The 14,978-nt window shown below is 40.0% G+C and overlaps 1 protein-coding gene across 1 annotated transcript in view; it reads right to left on the bottom strand.

Moving 5' to 3' along the window:
• Window positions 1–14,978, bottom strand: part of unc5db (unc-5 netrin receptor Db) — a 227,829-nt gene that overhangs the window by 9,554 nt on the left and 203,297 nt on the right. The window contains exons 11-13 of the mRNA XM_017306901.1: window positions 13,600–13,771; window positions 5,256–5,483; window positions 3–152 (exon numbers count right to left, since the gene is read on the bottom strand). Coding sequence (XP_017162390.1) covers window positions 3–152; window positions 5,256–5,483; window positions 13,600–13,771 — 550 coding nt within the window. The remainder of the gene's footprint in view (window positions 1–2; window positions 153–5,255; window positions 5,484–13,599; window positions 13,772–14,978) is intronic.

Genomic DNA, 14,978 nt, shown 5'->3' with positions numbered 1-14,978 from the left:
ACCTGACATGTGGTAAAGGGCTTGATGCTCCACAGGAACTGGGGGACGTCCTGGATCGACACCTGGAGGCTGAAGGTGTTCGCTCTGAAAGGCAACGTCTTTGGCTCCTCGAGCAGCTGACCCCCTCTGGACGTCTCGGCGGCCACCACTCCCTGAGGATGAGAGGACGCAACGAGAGAAATGAGAAAAGAGAGGAGAGCGAGGAAATGAAACTGAAAATGAAAGGAAGAGGAAATAACAACTAGAGGAAAACAGGAAGGAAACAGAGAGGAAGCTGTGACTGGCTAAACTAAAGAAACTGGAGTCTATCAGAAAACCCAGAATCCTCTTTCCCTTTTGAAGGTACACTTCCTTTGCATATCAGCACTGACACCTGTTGCTAATCCTTTCGTCTGTCACATCCGCTAATTGACTCACAGCAAATATTAACACAGAAGCAGGCCGCCATAAAGTGACATCCCAGTCTCCGCCAAACAAATCCTACAAGTTGCGCTCCCTCATTAGCGTCCCATTTACGGCGGCAACATGACAGACTGGAACTCCACAGCAACGCCGGGGTGATTGGTTTGTTTTCTGGGAGTGTGTGTGGGGGGAGGAGTGGAAGCGTAGTAGAAGGTATCCACCTCCCCCTCCCCCAAATTGAATTTGAGATGATGAAAGAGCACTTTGATTGTGACTCGCAGGTATTCATCCGTCATCGCTGCTCAGTGTTACCGGCATCAAAGTTTTTTCATCCGCCTGCCTGCCTGCCTGCCTGCCTGACCACAACTGCTGAAGGAGCGCAGTGAGAACACAGACGTAGTTTCCTCCATTTCGTTTGGTTTTTGCTCCCAAGTAGCACATTTTAAGTTTACATCGTAATTTAGATAGATTGCCGTAGAAAGCAAAATGCAACTTTCCATCTTTTCTGAAGGTCTACATCTATACTGAGCTCACAAGACGAGAGAGAGCGCTCGATACTGAGTTTACAGCAGGGTGATGAGATTTTAATGAGATTTGGAAAGATTTCAAATCCATGATTATTCACAAAAAGTGTTTTAGAAAAACTCTTGATTAATTCCAGTATTTTAGGCTTTAATTCAAATTCCCTAAAAAAATTTAAAATCACCCTTTAGTTTGTGATAGCAGATGCTAGCTTTAGCTTTAGCATTTAATGGTTGGCCGACAACACCTTGAAATTGGGCCTCTGTCTCTTTAAAACACCTGCACTTTCAGAAACTCTGAAAGTCATCACAAGTAATGAGCTCAGCAGATGTGCAGTTCCACCAGGTGTTTGCTAATTGCTTCTGTCTAGTCTGAAGGAGCCGAGTGGGGGAGTGGCAGGGGAGGAATGGTTGCCTTGGAGATTGAAGGATTTCTCATCCAGGCATCAAAGACTAAAGGCAACACTCCAGGTATGTTTTCGATGAAGAAATAACATCATAACATGATGGAAAGTTTTCACATAATATTCCCTCTCTACGGAGATTCATACATCTGTCTGACTCATTGATCAGAGTTTAAGCTTATCAAACAAGCAACATTTTTTTACATTTATTTTTTGTTTTAACAGGGTCAGATACTGCTGCCTTCGAAGATGCAGAAAGTGAAGCAGCAACAAGAGTCAAACCTGTTTAAACACCAGCAGAAACCTGATCTGGTTCTGTGGCTAGTAAACATTTCTAGATATGTAGTTTGGTCAATCTCATGTGACTCGTGTGTACGCCTCCATTCACTTTTCACTACTGTAGACATGGTCCCACGTGCTTTCAAGAGCTAGAGCAGGGATGGGCAACCCTGGTCTTCGAGGGCCGGTGTCCTGCAACTCTTAGATGTCTCCCTGGTAGAACACACCTGGATCCAACAGCTGAATCACCTCCTCAGTGCAGTCAGGTTCTCCAGAGTCCTGCTAACGACCTCATTATTTGACTCAGGTGTGCTGAAGTTGAGATGCACCTAGAAGTTGCAGGAGACCGGCCCTCCAGGCCTGGAGTTGCCCACCTCTGAGCTAGAAAAATAAATTTGACCTTCAAACAGCCTTGAGCTCATTTTCTGTATCGAGGTGAGTCTCCGTAGTATGAAGAAAAAGAAAAAATCTTGAGCTGCCCAACACTTCCAATAGCAGCCTGTGATCTGGGACCAATTCATAGATGTCTGTGTCATAATAAGTGAAGGATTTTATTCGAGCTTTCCTAGATCAGCCTTTTCTGCGGTGGACCAAAGCAAACCCATGCTGGGAGCTTCATACATTATTCATTCAAGAAAATGTGTCAAATTTAGCCCAATAAACACGGGCTTATAGGAGAAAAATCAGCAAAACGGCAGTAACAGCTTTCCCTTTTAAAATGTTTTCAGCAATATTGCCGGTTTAGGATTCATGTTTTTTTTTTTGTTTGTTTTGATTTTCACAAATGAGATCTCACAATAGGCACAAATATGATTTTATAATTAATTTTGCAGTGTGGCTCTTAAATGTCAACACAATTACTGGGGGCTGCGTTGGTCTGTCCGCTGGAGGAGATCGGCTCCATATCCTCCGTTATTAATCCACAGGTTGGACATTTCCAACTTTGCTTGTTGCAATAAATCAATGTATGGCATAATAAATAATAATTAAAAAAATCTCAATAATTTCCATTTTCATGATATACCATTTTTCTCTTTTCTCTCTTTTTCTACCAAAAACTGGATGATAAAAGTCTTCAGTCTGATGCTTTGGTCTCAGCCATAATGAAATTATATATATATATATATATATATATATATAAACTTTAATTTGAGATATATTAAATTTATTTTAAATGTGTAAAGCTGTACAAAATCTAACACTAATTAATCTAATATAATGCATTATATTCCAGCTGGCAAGGCCTTTTAATTAATTTAAATTTGAAACAGTCAAGCAGCAACTTACTGTTAATTTTGGCACTTTAAAAGCGCCTCATTAGAGAAGGCAGGCTCGCGCTCCATGCATGAGCGCAGACAAAGGCCAGTGGAAGTTTTTCTGCAAACTGCCAGTTTAAGTCATTTGGGAAATGGTTCGACTTGGCAATTTGCATCCAAGTCATCCTCACAAACCAGTTTCTGTGAAACGGCCCCTTGGGGACCCAGTGTCTTGTTTCAAGCGGTTGGGATGTAATTTGTTAAGAAATCAAAAACTTCTGATTAATGCTGCTTGGTACGTTAAAAAAAACTTAGCTTAAATTCGTCATTATGCAAGAAAAAAATATATAATTTTTGAAAATGTGCACTGAATCAAGGTTTTTATAGTCAACTAAAATAAATAAATAAAAACTGAAATTGAGAAAACATTTTTAAATGAAGTAAATAAAAACTGCAATTAATGGGGACAAAGTATAACTAATTGGAACTATATTGTGTGTTTATAAACCTAATTAAGACATATTTAAATTAGAGATATAATATCCTTTTTTTGTGTTATGAATCTATTTATTAGCCTTTCAAATTGATGTGAAATAGATTTTTTTCCCCACAGAAGCAGTTTAACTGTCAAATTACTGTCCTCCACAGTCTGCAAAATGACAACAGCAAAAGTTGGGAGAAAACTCAGTTGTTCAACAAGGATGGGAATCCATTTTATGAAAATGGTATCTTCTGTTGATTGATTGCCCAAGAATCAGAATCACAATACAATCCTTTGACCTTTTGGAATTCTGCACCTAAAAATTAACTAAAGTATGAAAAAACTAAAGCAGTGACATGGTGAACTGTCGCACTTCCACAAATGTGTTCTGAATCTCTTCTGTGGCTGATTTTGTCCTGCAGCTCTGGAAAACACACAACTGAGACGCGCCGTTAACAGGAAGGAAAGCCCGAGGGACGCGCAAAACGTCTGGCATCTGCTCGGCAGGCTGCCGACCCATAAAGCCAACCCGGGGCGCGTCTTAAAGCCAGCTGCTACCAACTTCCTGCAACGCCACACAGGGGCGGCCGGGAGTCAGCCACCGGCTCGTCCCTGATCACCTAACCTCCTCTCAGGGGAGCCAGGGGTGGAGTCTGATTTCCCTTAGGTTCGTTCACAACACCTCATTTCTCAAAAGGCATGTATGGTTGCTTGCTAAAGGAGGAGCCAGTCCATCAAGGTAAAAAAAGAGAAAAGATTAACATTTGAAAGACTGTGGCGTCAGACTATTACAAGCATATGCAGAGCATCACAACAGAGTCCTCACAACGCAGCCGTCTTGTTTCGCCGAGGTAATGAATCTGCCGTGGCTCACATGGCGTCGCTCTCTGCGGCCCCTGCTGCCTCGCAGAAACAAGCCAACAACCGCACAAGGTGTGCCCTCTGAATGTAGGCTGAGCCTCTCCAGGTCGTTCGAGTGCATCTGTGCATCCTTCTGCTTTTGACAAAGACTCCGGAAATAAAGCAAAGCTCTGATGGCTTATTTGAAGAAAGGCTGCAGCTTCTCATTTGTCTCAGATGAGTTAACCATTCTTGGATGAAAAACACACAAAAAAAAATTGATTTCCAGTGAAAGTCCTGTAATTTAATGCAACCACATCTAATTAATTAAAGGGGCAGTATTATGTGTATTCCAGGCATGCAGTGCCATTTTATAGCATAATCAAGTAACTATGGTAACTTCAGGTGTCATAAAAATGCTATATATAGAGATCCAATTTCAATTTGGCAAACTGAATTTGGATCTCTGTCTCGTTAAAAACCTCTGCTCTTTCTGAAACTTCGCCTTAAGGAAGTCATCCCAACATGGCTCCTCTATCAACTCTTTAACAACGTTTTTACCAGCGTTGCTCTGAGAAGTAGCTGGTACACATCTCAGCAGATGTGCACCAGGTGTTTGCCAATTGCTGCTGGCTAGTCTGAAGGAGCTGAGTGAGGGAGTAGCAGGGGTGTTCTGTGCAGCGGGAGCTAGGAAGCTGCAGTTCAGAGGAGGAGCTTCGTCTTGAAGGCGGGGCTCAAGCTAACTGGACTCAGAGTTGAGCTACCTTGTCCTGAAACGTGAAAACCCCGACTATCACAGAGCCGAGTAGTTTTACTCAGAGTATCTTTCTTCTGTTCAGAGTTTGCTAAGTCTGCTTTATGGAGGAAAAAAAAAAGCAGAAAAGCTCCAGTTTTCAGCCACTAGTTAACAATAGCTGTTTGCTTCAACAACAGAGTTTAATTATTAAGAGAAACGCAACCCAACCACAGCCATGAAAAGCTACAACGAAACAAATCTAACTTCCAAATTCTGTCTCCAATTCAGTCTTTGTTGGTTCAGCAGCACAAAGTGATGCTGGCGTTCCATCCCCACCTGGAAGGCGTGCGGCGTGTCGTCCACACAGTACACCCGCAGGCTGTAGTTCAGGGCGCCCGCCTCCACGCTTCCAAACACGGCCAGCTTCAGCCTCTTCACGGCCGCCTGCGTCAGCGGCTCGCCCACCAGCGCGTACGAGCCTGGCTGGTCCAGCAGCAGGTGGCAGCTGCTTGAATCCATCAGGCAGTAACAGGAAGTGGACTCCTCTTCCACTGACATCACTTCCTGCCAAGGAAAACAAAGAGAACACGCATAACGGGTTGCAGACCTGAAGATAAATACGAACATGTTGAAAATGTTTAATTTCCGCATGGTCAGCTAAATGAGCAAAAGAAAAAGAAAATGACACCAGAGAGCTTCAACACATTTATGTTTTCGAACTTATTTGATTTATGCAAGCGTATACTAATTTCAGCAACAATAAACTGAAAGTATGTCCAAAATTAAGCAGGTGGTGAAGATCAATGGCAATAGCACAGAAGGGATTCCAGAGGGTCAAAATGGCTGAATGTGCCTCTGTGTGGTTAACTAAAATTAGGGTACAAATGATTCAACACAGCACACATGCACCTGATTGGTCAGACGTTATATACACGGACTTCCAGCAGGGCTTTCAATTTATGGCAAATTCGAAATATGATAGAATATGCTTCCACACAGTTCAGTCATATTGTGTTTCAGCGAAGGCTTTGTACACATGTAGCTGGATGTATGGGAAAACTGAAACATTTTTATGAGTTTTGGCATTTCACCCACACAAAAAAACTCACTTTAATATCATTAGAAATGCTTATTTATATATAAAAAAACTCAGACTAAAGAGGATATGTGAGAAAACTCCATATTTGTGTTTGTGTGTGTACATGGAAAAAAAGGAGCTTTAGGGCCCCGTGCATTACACTGCGCCAATATAACCACATACTTGCCCTATCACGTGAATCCCAATAATCATTGTCTTGTTTCATTTCATTAACTTTATATTCTAATAAACTATTTAAAATGAGTTCAACCTCTGTGTCTGTCCACGGGAATGAACCTTCTAGCACTATGTTGAATTCCTAAGAGGAAATTGTGATTGTTTTGAAGCAATCTGATTGGCTGATATAGGTTTTGGCTTTGCGCAACAGTGCCTCCTATGTGCTCGGCATGTTTAAAACAGCACTGAGTGGCGGATTTGTGCGAGTTTATGTGGATTGAAACTTTTCTGAAATCCGTAACATGTGTATGATATATTTATAAAAGATGCGGTAGAGACATTCCGACTACGTTTGTACAAGACCTAAGATTGAAAACCTTGTATGAGAGTAGAAAAAACACCCCTCAGTAATCAGAACCGACACACTGCTGCTGCTGCTGCCGTTTCACATGGCAGACAAAGCTGCTAGTCTTCAGTATAGAGAGAAATATTCATCTCAGGAGCTGCATCAATATCATGACAGAGACAATTAACTTGAGCACGATGTGAAGCTGCTCTCAAATCATAAGTTAGGTGACATATGGTAGGTTTAATCACACAGCATGAACTCAGAGAGGTTGGAAGCTGAACGTAGAAAGCCATTTCCTACATGAGTGATGTTGTTAGTACAGAGCTGAACAAAATGTTGTCATTACAAACAACACAGACTGTTTTATTTATGAGATGACTCGAGCAGCTGGAAAGCACTTCATTATTTCCAACTGGAATGAAGGAATCTGTTTTTTCTTCACTCTTGCTTTCCCCTAAATCACACCTCAAGGGACAAATTCCTCAAACAGTAGCTAATAATGATAGGGAAAGCAGGTCCTTCAAGGAATTCGATTTTTAATGGCAGTAAAATACTCCAGGAAAGAAAAAGTGGGTGTAGGATTCAGATTCTTCCCCCGCTCAGATTTGTTCAAGTTGTTTTTCAAGAACCTCCTCACAGTACAGTCACGCAGCGCGTTGTGATCCGCTCCCTGGCAAGGAGACGGAATCCGTGAAATTCATGCAAAGGTACGATTTAATGAGGAGCAGTGAGACCAAACGGCGTGCTAAAACACAGCTGGAGGAGCCGTCTCCGCTCACAAATAATCAAGTTAACTGGCAAAGCGCCAATTAAAAGTCATGCTAGCAGCAGTCACGTCATGCGAGACAGGAGAGCCGCACATGTTCGCTCCCTGCCCATCTTGTTTTACTGCAGCTTTAGCCAGCACTTTACAATCTAAGGCCGAATGACTCTAAGCTAATGTTCTCCAAACCGTGTTATGTTTTGTTATTTTTTTTTATTGTAAGCTGAGATTCGTTGTGGTTCAGTCTCTTTGACCAGAGACCAGCGGGACTCCATGCATTTTCAGTTGCCTCATCATGCAGATCCTGATCAGACGGAAACATTAACTTTTCTGAGATTGCTAAGGGAACAACATTTTTAGAAATACAAAAAATGAAAGTTGGAAAGTTGGAGGACCGTAGACAATTCATGGTGGACTCATAATAAGAAAATGGAGGAGGGTTTTGAGAAAATTTAGGAGGATATTTCTACTTAACATGCCATGTAATACCAAGAAACAAAGAGAGAGATTACTGTCAACGTATAACAAAAGTGGTTCAATTCCACAGTTGCTTTATTTCCTCTCAAAAAAAAAAAAACAAGTTAGACATTTAACAAAATACAAACTTGGCTGCTGGGCAGTGAGAATACACAAAGTTAGTCGCCATATCATCTTTTAGCTACATGAACCCCACCTGTAAACGTTATCAACATGACCAAATATTACTTATTGATGTATTTCAACCATTATTTTATCAGGGAGTTCCTTCAGAGGAGACCTGTTGGCGGCTCCTGTTTAACATCTAGAACAGTGTTTCTCAACCTTTTTCGAGCCAGCGCCCTCTAGCCTTTATCCAGGTCCCTCACCGCCCCCCACCAAAGAATTTGTAGGCTACTTTGCACTGACCATTATTTTATTATTAATAGTACTATCACTATTGTAGAGGTTTTGATTTTTATGCTTGTTTTTGTATTTATCATCAAAAATAATTTCCCAGAGAACAAAAAAGCCATAGGAATAGTCCATTGAAAGTGTCATGGAGTCACTAAACACCACCATGATAATAACACTGACATGAAAAAAAATATTGAAGAAATAAATATATCAAATCTAATTAAAAACATAAATAAGTGATAAGTTATTTACTGTTATGGTCTGTAAGATATATTTATTCTCAGTACTAGATGTGGACTCAACAAACCCATGGCACTTCAACAATATTATTTTACCTTTTATCTGGAAATAGTGTGTTTATTCTTGCCATACAGTCCTCTGTTTTAAGTTTTGATCAAAAGGTCTTGCCATACCAATTTATTCTTCTGTATTTAGTTTAGTTTCTTAGTTTATTCTTGCATTTTGTTCTTCATTCATTTCCATTTAGTTTCACCTGATTAGTTTTATCCTCTCCTGGTTTATTGCTATGTTCACTTTAGTTTCTTTCCTGTTGCTAGATTTATTTTATCGTTTATTCACCATCAGTAATTTTCACTCATCACCTGCTGTGCTGCTTAATCGTCACGTGTTTCACATCATGTGTTGATTTTTCAGTGTATTGCGCCGGATTCTCTGTTTTTATGCCATAATTCACATCTAGTTCGTCGCTCCGTTTCATGTTCTGCTTCTCCTGTTTCAGAGTTTTGCGCAATGTGTGCGTTGTTTTTTTTTTTTTTTACCTCCTAAGGTGCAGGGCGTATCGATGGGGAAAAGGCAGACTGACAGAAACTTTTTAAAACAACAGAAACAATTTCTGCATTCTGATTATTGAAATTTAAAAGCGCTGTGTTGTTCTATCACCCCCGTTTCATACCGGACCACTTACAGTGCCGGTGTTAATGCTATAAAATTAACGCTCTCTATTGTGGTATCCCCCATGGAGGAATTTCTTTATTTAAATGGGTTCATTTTTTCAGAGGGATACAAAGTGAGGGTATCGTGATTTTAGTAATTACATGTTTATAAGAGATTTTCTGTTGTCCTTCCATGGAAGCCGGCAGCTTTCAAACGGAAATAAAACACTTTAATATTAGTTGCTGCTTTGACATGATTACAGAACTGCTGAAACATATGTACAAAAATACCAAAGTGAATCACAGCAACGTCAGCCGGTGTAACGCTGAACTGATGCAGTGAAGCTACCAGTAGCAGGAGCGGAGCTGTGCCAAGAAGCTACAAACACTGAATAGAAGAAAAGCTGCCACTGATACAGTTGCAGCCAAGCATGATTTAATGTTACRSAATACAGTTTTACCAAGTTGCTCAAAGTCTAAACTGGTATTGTTGTGCATTTAAGGTGTAAAGTTTACCTTCGACCAAACGCCCCCCAAAGGAGTCCCAGTACCCCCCTTTGGTAAAAATTTCCACCAGCGCCCCCTGCCTTCCTCTGAACGCCCCCCGGGGGGCGGTACCGCCCACGTTGAGAACCGCTAATCTAGAACATGACAATAGGGCTGAAACAATAAATCAAATTAATTGTGATTACTTATGTTTAATTGCGTTTAATCGATTATTGAAATGATTATCAACTAGTTTAGTAATCCATTAATCGTTAGTTGGAGTATACAAACTCCAAGGCCATTTTGCTTAAAGAACAACACACCCAGAGCAACAAGTAACCTTAAAACTGTACAATAAATATTTTGAGTATTTATGACAACAAAAATCTTTTGTCTACTCAAAATGCATCAAGTGGCAGCTTTAACTTCACCTGGCTCAAATTCTGTGAAAAAAAAAAAAAATTAAAGTGGGAATGTTATATAAAATCAACTTTTTTCAGCTTTATATCATGTTATGTTGTTCCCTCTTCAAAAACATATCTGGAGTGTTGGTTAAATAAAAAAAAAATCTGCAGAATGTGGAATTTTCTAAATCTAATTTATTGATTAATGCTCAGAATAATTGATAGATTCACCAATAGCACTAGTTGCAGCCCTATCCAACAGTCTGCTCTGCTTTACTGATGAGACGTGAACTGCTACCATTTGGCTCAGCTCCATTCTAGTCAGGTGATAGGACTCCTGAAAATACTTTATGTTTATGCATTTTGTATTTATGCCTTCTGCTTTCTCGTAAGCGCAGCTTAACACACTTCGTTATGGTGTTGAATAATAACACAGCGTGGCTGGGAGTGCTGAGGACTCTTTTGTGAGTCATATGCATTTTAATGACAGCAGAAATGAGGGTGTTTTAATGGCGCTGTGGATTTGGAGGTATTATCCATCTTCAAACCCTTCTCCCTCTGCCTCTTTAGGTTAAACCTCAATGGTGAGTCATTATTTCCAGCCAAGAAGCTCCAAGGAGCTCTGTGCCCTTTTAATATTAGAGTGAAATCTCAAAGTGACATGAATCTTGACTCCGTTCTTATTTCCTCTGTTCTTGTCTTTCTCCTCTCACTCAGAACTCTGGCACATCTTAAGAAATTGCTTCCCTTTTGTCACACAAGAGCAAACAGAGGATGCTTGTAAAAGCCAAGGTTACGTAAACATGAATCTGAAGTCAAGGGAGAAGCAAACAAGAATTTTTGTGGTGCACACTGGCTTCTCCCCCCCCATCATTATTATTATTATTACATGTTTCTTCTTCATGCTTTTTATTTTTTGCTGCATTTACTGATGCTACCTACCATTTGAGGATCTGTGTTGATCTGGGTTATTCCAAGCTATTCTTTTAAATAAATAAAAAAGAACACTTTGCATCTGGAGCACATTACACTCAGTTGAAATGCTGTTTTGTCACCTACTTGTTTATTGCCATGAGAATTCATTTGAAGAAAACTGCCACATTTTATTCCCAACTGGGATCAAAGGTGCATTATGTAACTTTTATTAAATAAAAAAAGATGTTTTTTTGAGACAGATAATCGGTGAAAAAATGGATCTCCTCCAACTACTACTGCCTGTTGTGAATGCTAAAGCTGTGAATGCTAGCTTTAGCATTCACAACAGACTGTGCCAGCTGCAGGTAGCAGAGAGCAACCATGTGTTTTTTTTTTATTTTATGTATATATAAAAAAGTTACATAGCTCTAATTAAGGACTTTGAATTGAATTTTGCCAATAGAACAGTGTTCTGTGGAGTCTTTGTTTGGGGCTCGATAAAGAAGCAGCTTGAGCTCTTAGATATTCCCAATGACAGAAGACAAAAGTTAACAATGCAGACTGTAGGCAGCAGCGACCCAAATAACACTTAAGAAGTGACAAGTACCATAACAGCCAGCGGCAAACCTACACCATTCATTATTCTGATCTATTCTGGGCTTGCCAAAGGTTTACATCATCTTTATATTTCCATTAGTCCCCGACGTACCGTTCTCTTCATTATAACCCAATCCCAACATGGCAATCTTCTTTTCCCACTTGTCTTGTAATCATTCTGCCGGTTGCTGCCCCAAAACTTGAGCAAGTAATTCGAGGCGACAACTGCTATTGGGGCATGTTATGCCTCTGGGCCAGGGATTAAACTCTCTGGATTTCATCCAGACAAGTGAAACAATCAGCACCAATGGGGGAAAAAGGACAGAAAAAAAACAAAAAAAAGGGATGAATTCAGGAAAATACAACGTGTCCTGTTGAACAGCAGCATTAACGAGCAGCGAGAAACAGAAAAATGAGAGCAATACCACTCTGTTGAGTTTAAAATCAATGCTTGATCAACTGTGTGTGGCCAGAGAGCCAAGGTCATTGGAGGAACAACTCCCATGATTTTGCTCATGATTGCCCTACGCCTAAATTCGCTGTGTTGTGCCTTTCCTGATCTAATAATCGATAGTTCCTGTTTCCAACTCCCCCAACGCCTGTCTGCCATTCCCTCCTCGCAGACTGACAGCAGCCATGCCTCTCTCTGGCCATTACAAGCTGTAATTGTTTCTTTATTTCCCTCCTGACAGAGCAGCAGTGTTACATCCACATGGCTTTATGTCACACTCTGGAGGCCGAGCGGATCGGAGGTCGCATCAATCAACTCGCCCAAGTAAGCCCGACAGTCTTTTATGAGTGGCACATAGCTCGCCATACATCACACTGACTAAGTGACTTTTGTCATATAAAGTACATATTTACAGATAGTCAAGCAGAGGATAATCACCAACAGTTTAAATGATCTGTGTTGGGAGGAATAATTGTCTAATATTTGATTTAATACATTTTTTCCTTATCAAGATATTCAGAAATATAATTTTAATTGATCGATTTTAATGTTGTGGTCAAGAGACAGAGTAAGGAAAAAAAAAACTTTTGTCATCTGAATAAAAATTGATGAGGGTGCTGCAGTGGCGCAGCGGCAAAGCACAACCCACGTATTGAGGCCTTAGTCCTCATGCTGGTGGTCGCAGGTTCAATTCCCGGCCTGGCGACATTTGCCGCATGTCTTCCCCTTCTCTCATAACCCTCTTTCCTGTTAAACTACTTTCAAATAAAGGCCACTAGAGCCAACAAAACCTTAAAAAAAAAGATGAATAACAAGCGAAATATGACATAAAACATGATAGGAGAACCTTTGTTTGGTGACCACAGTGATAAAGATATTTCCTATGGCACCCTATCAGCACCAAAACCTACTCAGTTTTTCATGATAAAATGCACCTTTTTGTTGTTCTGTTTCTGAATGAGTTATTTTAAATAAAGATTTTAAAAAGTGCATTTTTTCTTAGATAAAAACTGTTTTTTCTTCTAACAATCCAAAAAGCCCAGTTTAACAAGCTTGGTCTTTCTCAGAAATTTTAATCCATACTGGTTTTCATCGCTGCCATTTGGGAACCAATAAAGTATTTTTAATTGCATTGAACATGACTCCTTCAAACAAACCACTTCATTTGCCTGAAAGATATGGATATAAAATATTTACCCTCAGCTCATCAGAAATAAGTAAAATATGGCTCAATTTACACTTTGCATCCTGGACGTCCAAACACCGTTTATTATTCACATAGGAAGTCCACAAAACTTGACAAGAACAACCAGCAACTAGAGGTTGCTGGAGATTAACATAATTTAAATAGTGGAGAAAACATTCTTTTAACTAATATTCACATTTAAAAAAATATATATATATATAACTCGATGCTTAAAGACAAGCTGCTGTTGCTTTGACTTGACCTAACTTGGAGACACTATGTGCAAACAAGAGGCAGACAACATATACAGCCTCAGCAAACAAAGTGAGCTGACAGATCTGTCTGGCTCCTGAGCTACCAAACCTCTATTACTGCTGACATTTAGCTACAAAGAAAAATGGAAGTACAAAAGAAAAGATAAGCAATGCGGACGAAGTGGCATTTGCTGAGCCAGGTTCAGATCGGACGCACTGTAATGTACTTGACAGGTGTTCGGCCTGCGGCTTACCTCCCATTTGCCGTCCTGGGTTTTCCTCTTGAGCTGAATGTTCCAGTTCTCAGCATCCACCTCTGCACAGTGGGCGACGGTCATGGCAACGGGACAAAAGAGATCCAGGCCTGAAGGACCGTACGTCACCTCTGGGCCCAGGAGGATTTCACAGCCTTCCAGTGTCTGGGCGCTAAGCGGGAAAACACACACAAGTACACAAAATGTTTTTGTTTTTGGGGTTATTTTGCAGAAATAATCAGAAACAAGCATGTAGTCTTTCTTGGTAAATGCAGAAGTGAATAACTGAAAGAAATTGAGTTATACATTCATCTGACATTAAGCTACACTAAAACAAGACACTAAGCTTGTTCTGTTTTATGATTTGCAAAATTACCCATATTTGCCAAGTGACAGAATAATAATTAGAGTTTTAGTCAGATGATTTTTATTACTTCCTTCAAATTCAGAAAATTAGGTACATTTTCTCAGTAATATGTAAAAAAAAAAGTTTAAACTTTGTGGCCCCCTTTGTATAAATTCGATTTCTTATGACAAGTATCTGACATCAGTTTGCTGCGATTCTGTTCTTTGGGACTGAGATAAATGTTTTGTGATGACCACTCCAACATTTTAACTGTTAGTTTAAACTAATTTGGCGGTGCATTGTCCATTTTTAGAACACATTAATTGTCTGCCTGATGTCTTAAGACGGTGTTGGATATTTTCACACAATGTACTTTCCTTGTGATTCTCCTTCAGTAAAACATTCACACAATACAATGGTGCCTCCGTTGCACTTCACAGTTGCGATGATGTCGACGCCTCACACCTTTTTCCTCCAAAAGGAACCTTACTGTCACCATCAGACCACAGGAAACATATCTGAAAATGAGGTTACTTTGTAAACAAAAATCTGCTTTTTATGTTTCGTTTCAAGTAATAGCTTCTTCCTCTCTAAGTGGCCCTCAGGCCTTTCAGCCCATTTCAATCCCAGACATAGATTGATGCAAACAGATGTTATGACAAATTCAAAATATTCAATGACCTACAACATTAATATGTTGTTTAAAATGTTTCAAGTTTGTACTCATGGAAATGGTGGATAAATACAGTTCAACGTCCTTAACCAAAACTGTAAGAAAAGGATGAAGATGAAAAATGTGTGAATATGAAATTTTCCAGATATAACCAGTCTTGTGCCTACATTTGCATTCTACACAAGAAATGTGTTCATAACTTAGAGTATAACTCATACACTGCACAGATAGGTAGTGCCAGAGCGTCTACCCTTTTTCCTAAGGACAAAAAAGTGCCCTTTTGAAACATTTTTTTGTTGCTTTTTTAAATTTTATTTCGAAGCCTATATGACCACTGCCCACATTTTTCTTATTTTGCCA

This window comes from Poecilia reticulata, linkage group LG9 (assembly GCF_000633615.1).
Source record: "Poecilia reticulata strain Guanapo linkage group LG9, Guppy_female_1.0+MT, whole genome shotgun sequence".
Classification (NCBI taxonomy): Eukaryota; Metazoa; Chordata; class Actinopteri; order Cyprinodontiformes; family Poeciliidae; genus Poecilia; species Poecilia reticulata.
The sequence above is the reverse complement of the archived record's forward strand: the minus strand, read 5'-3'. Positions and strand labels throughout refer to the sequence as shown.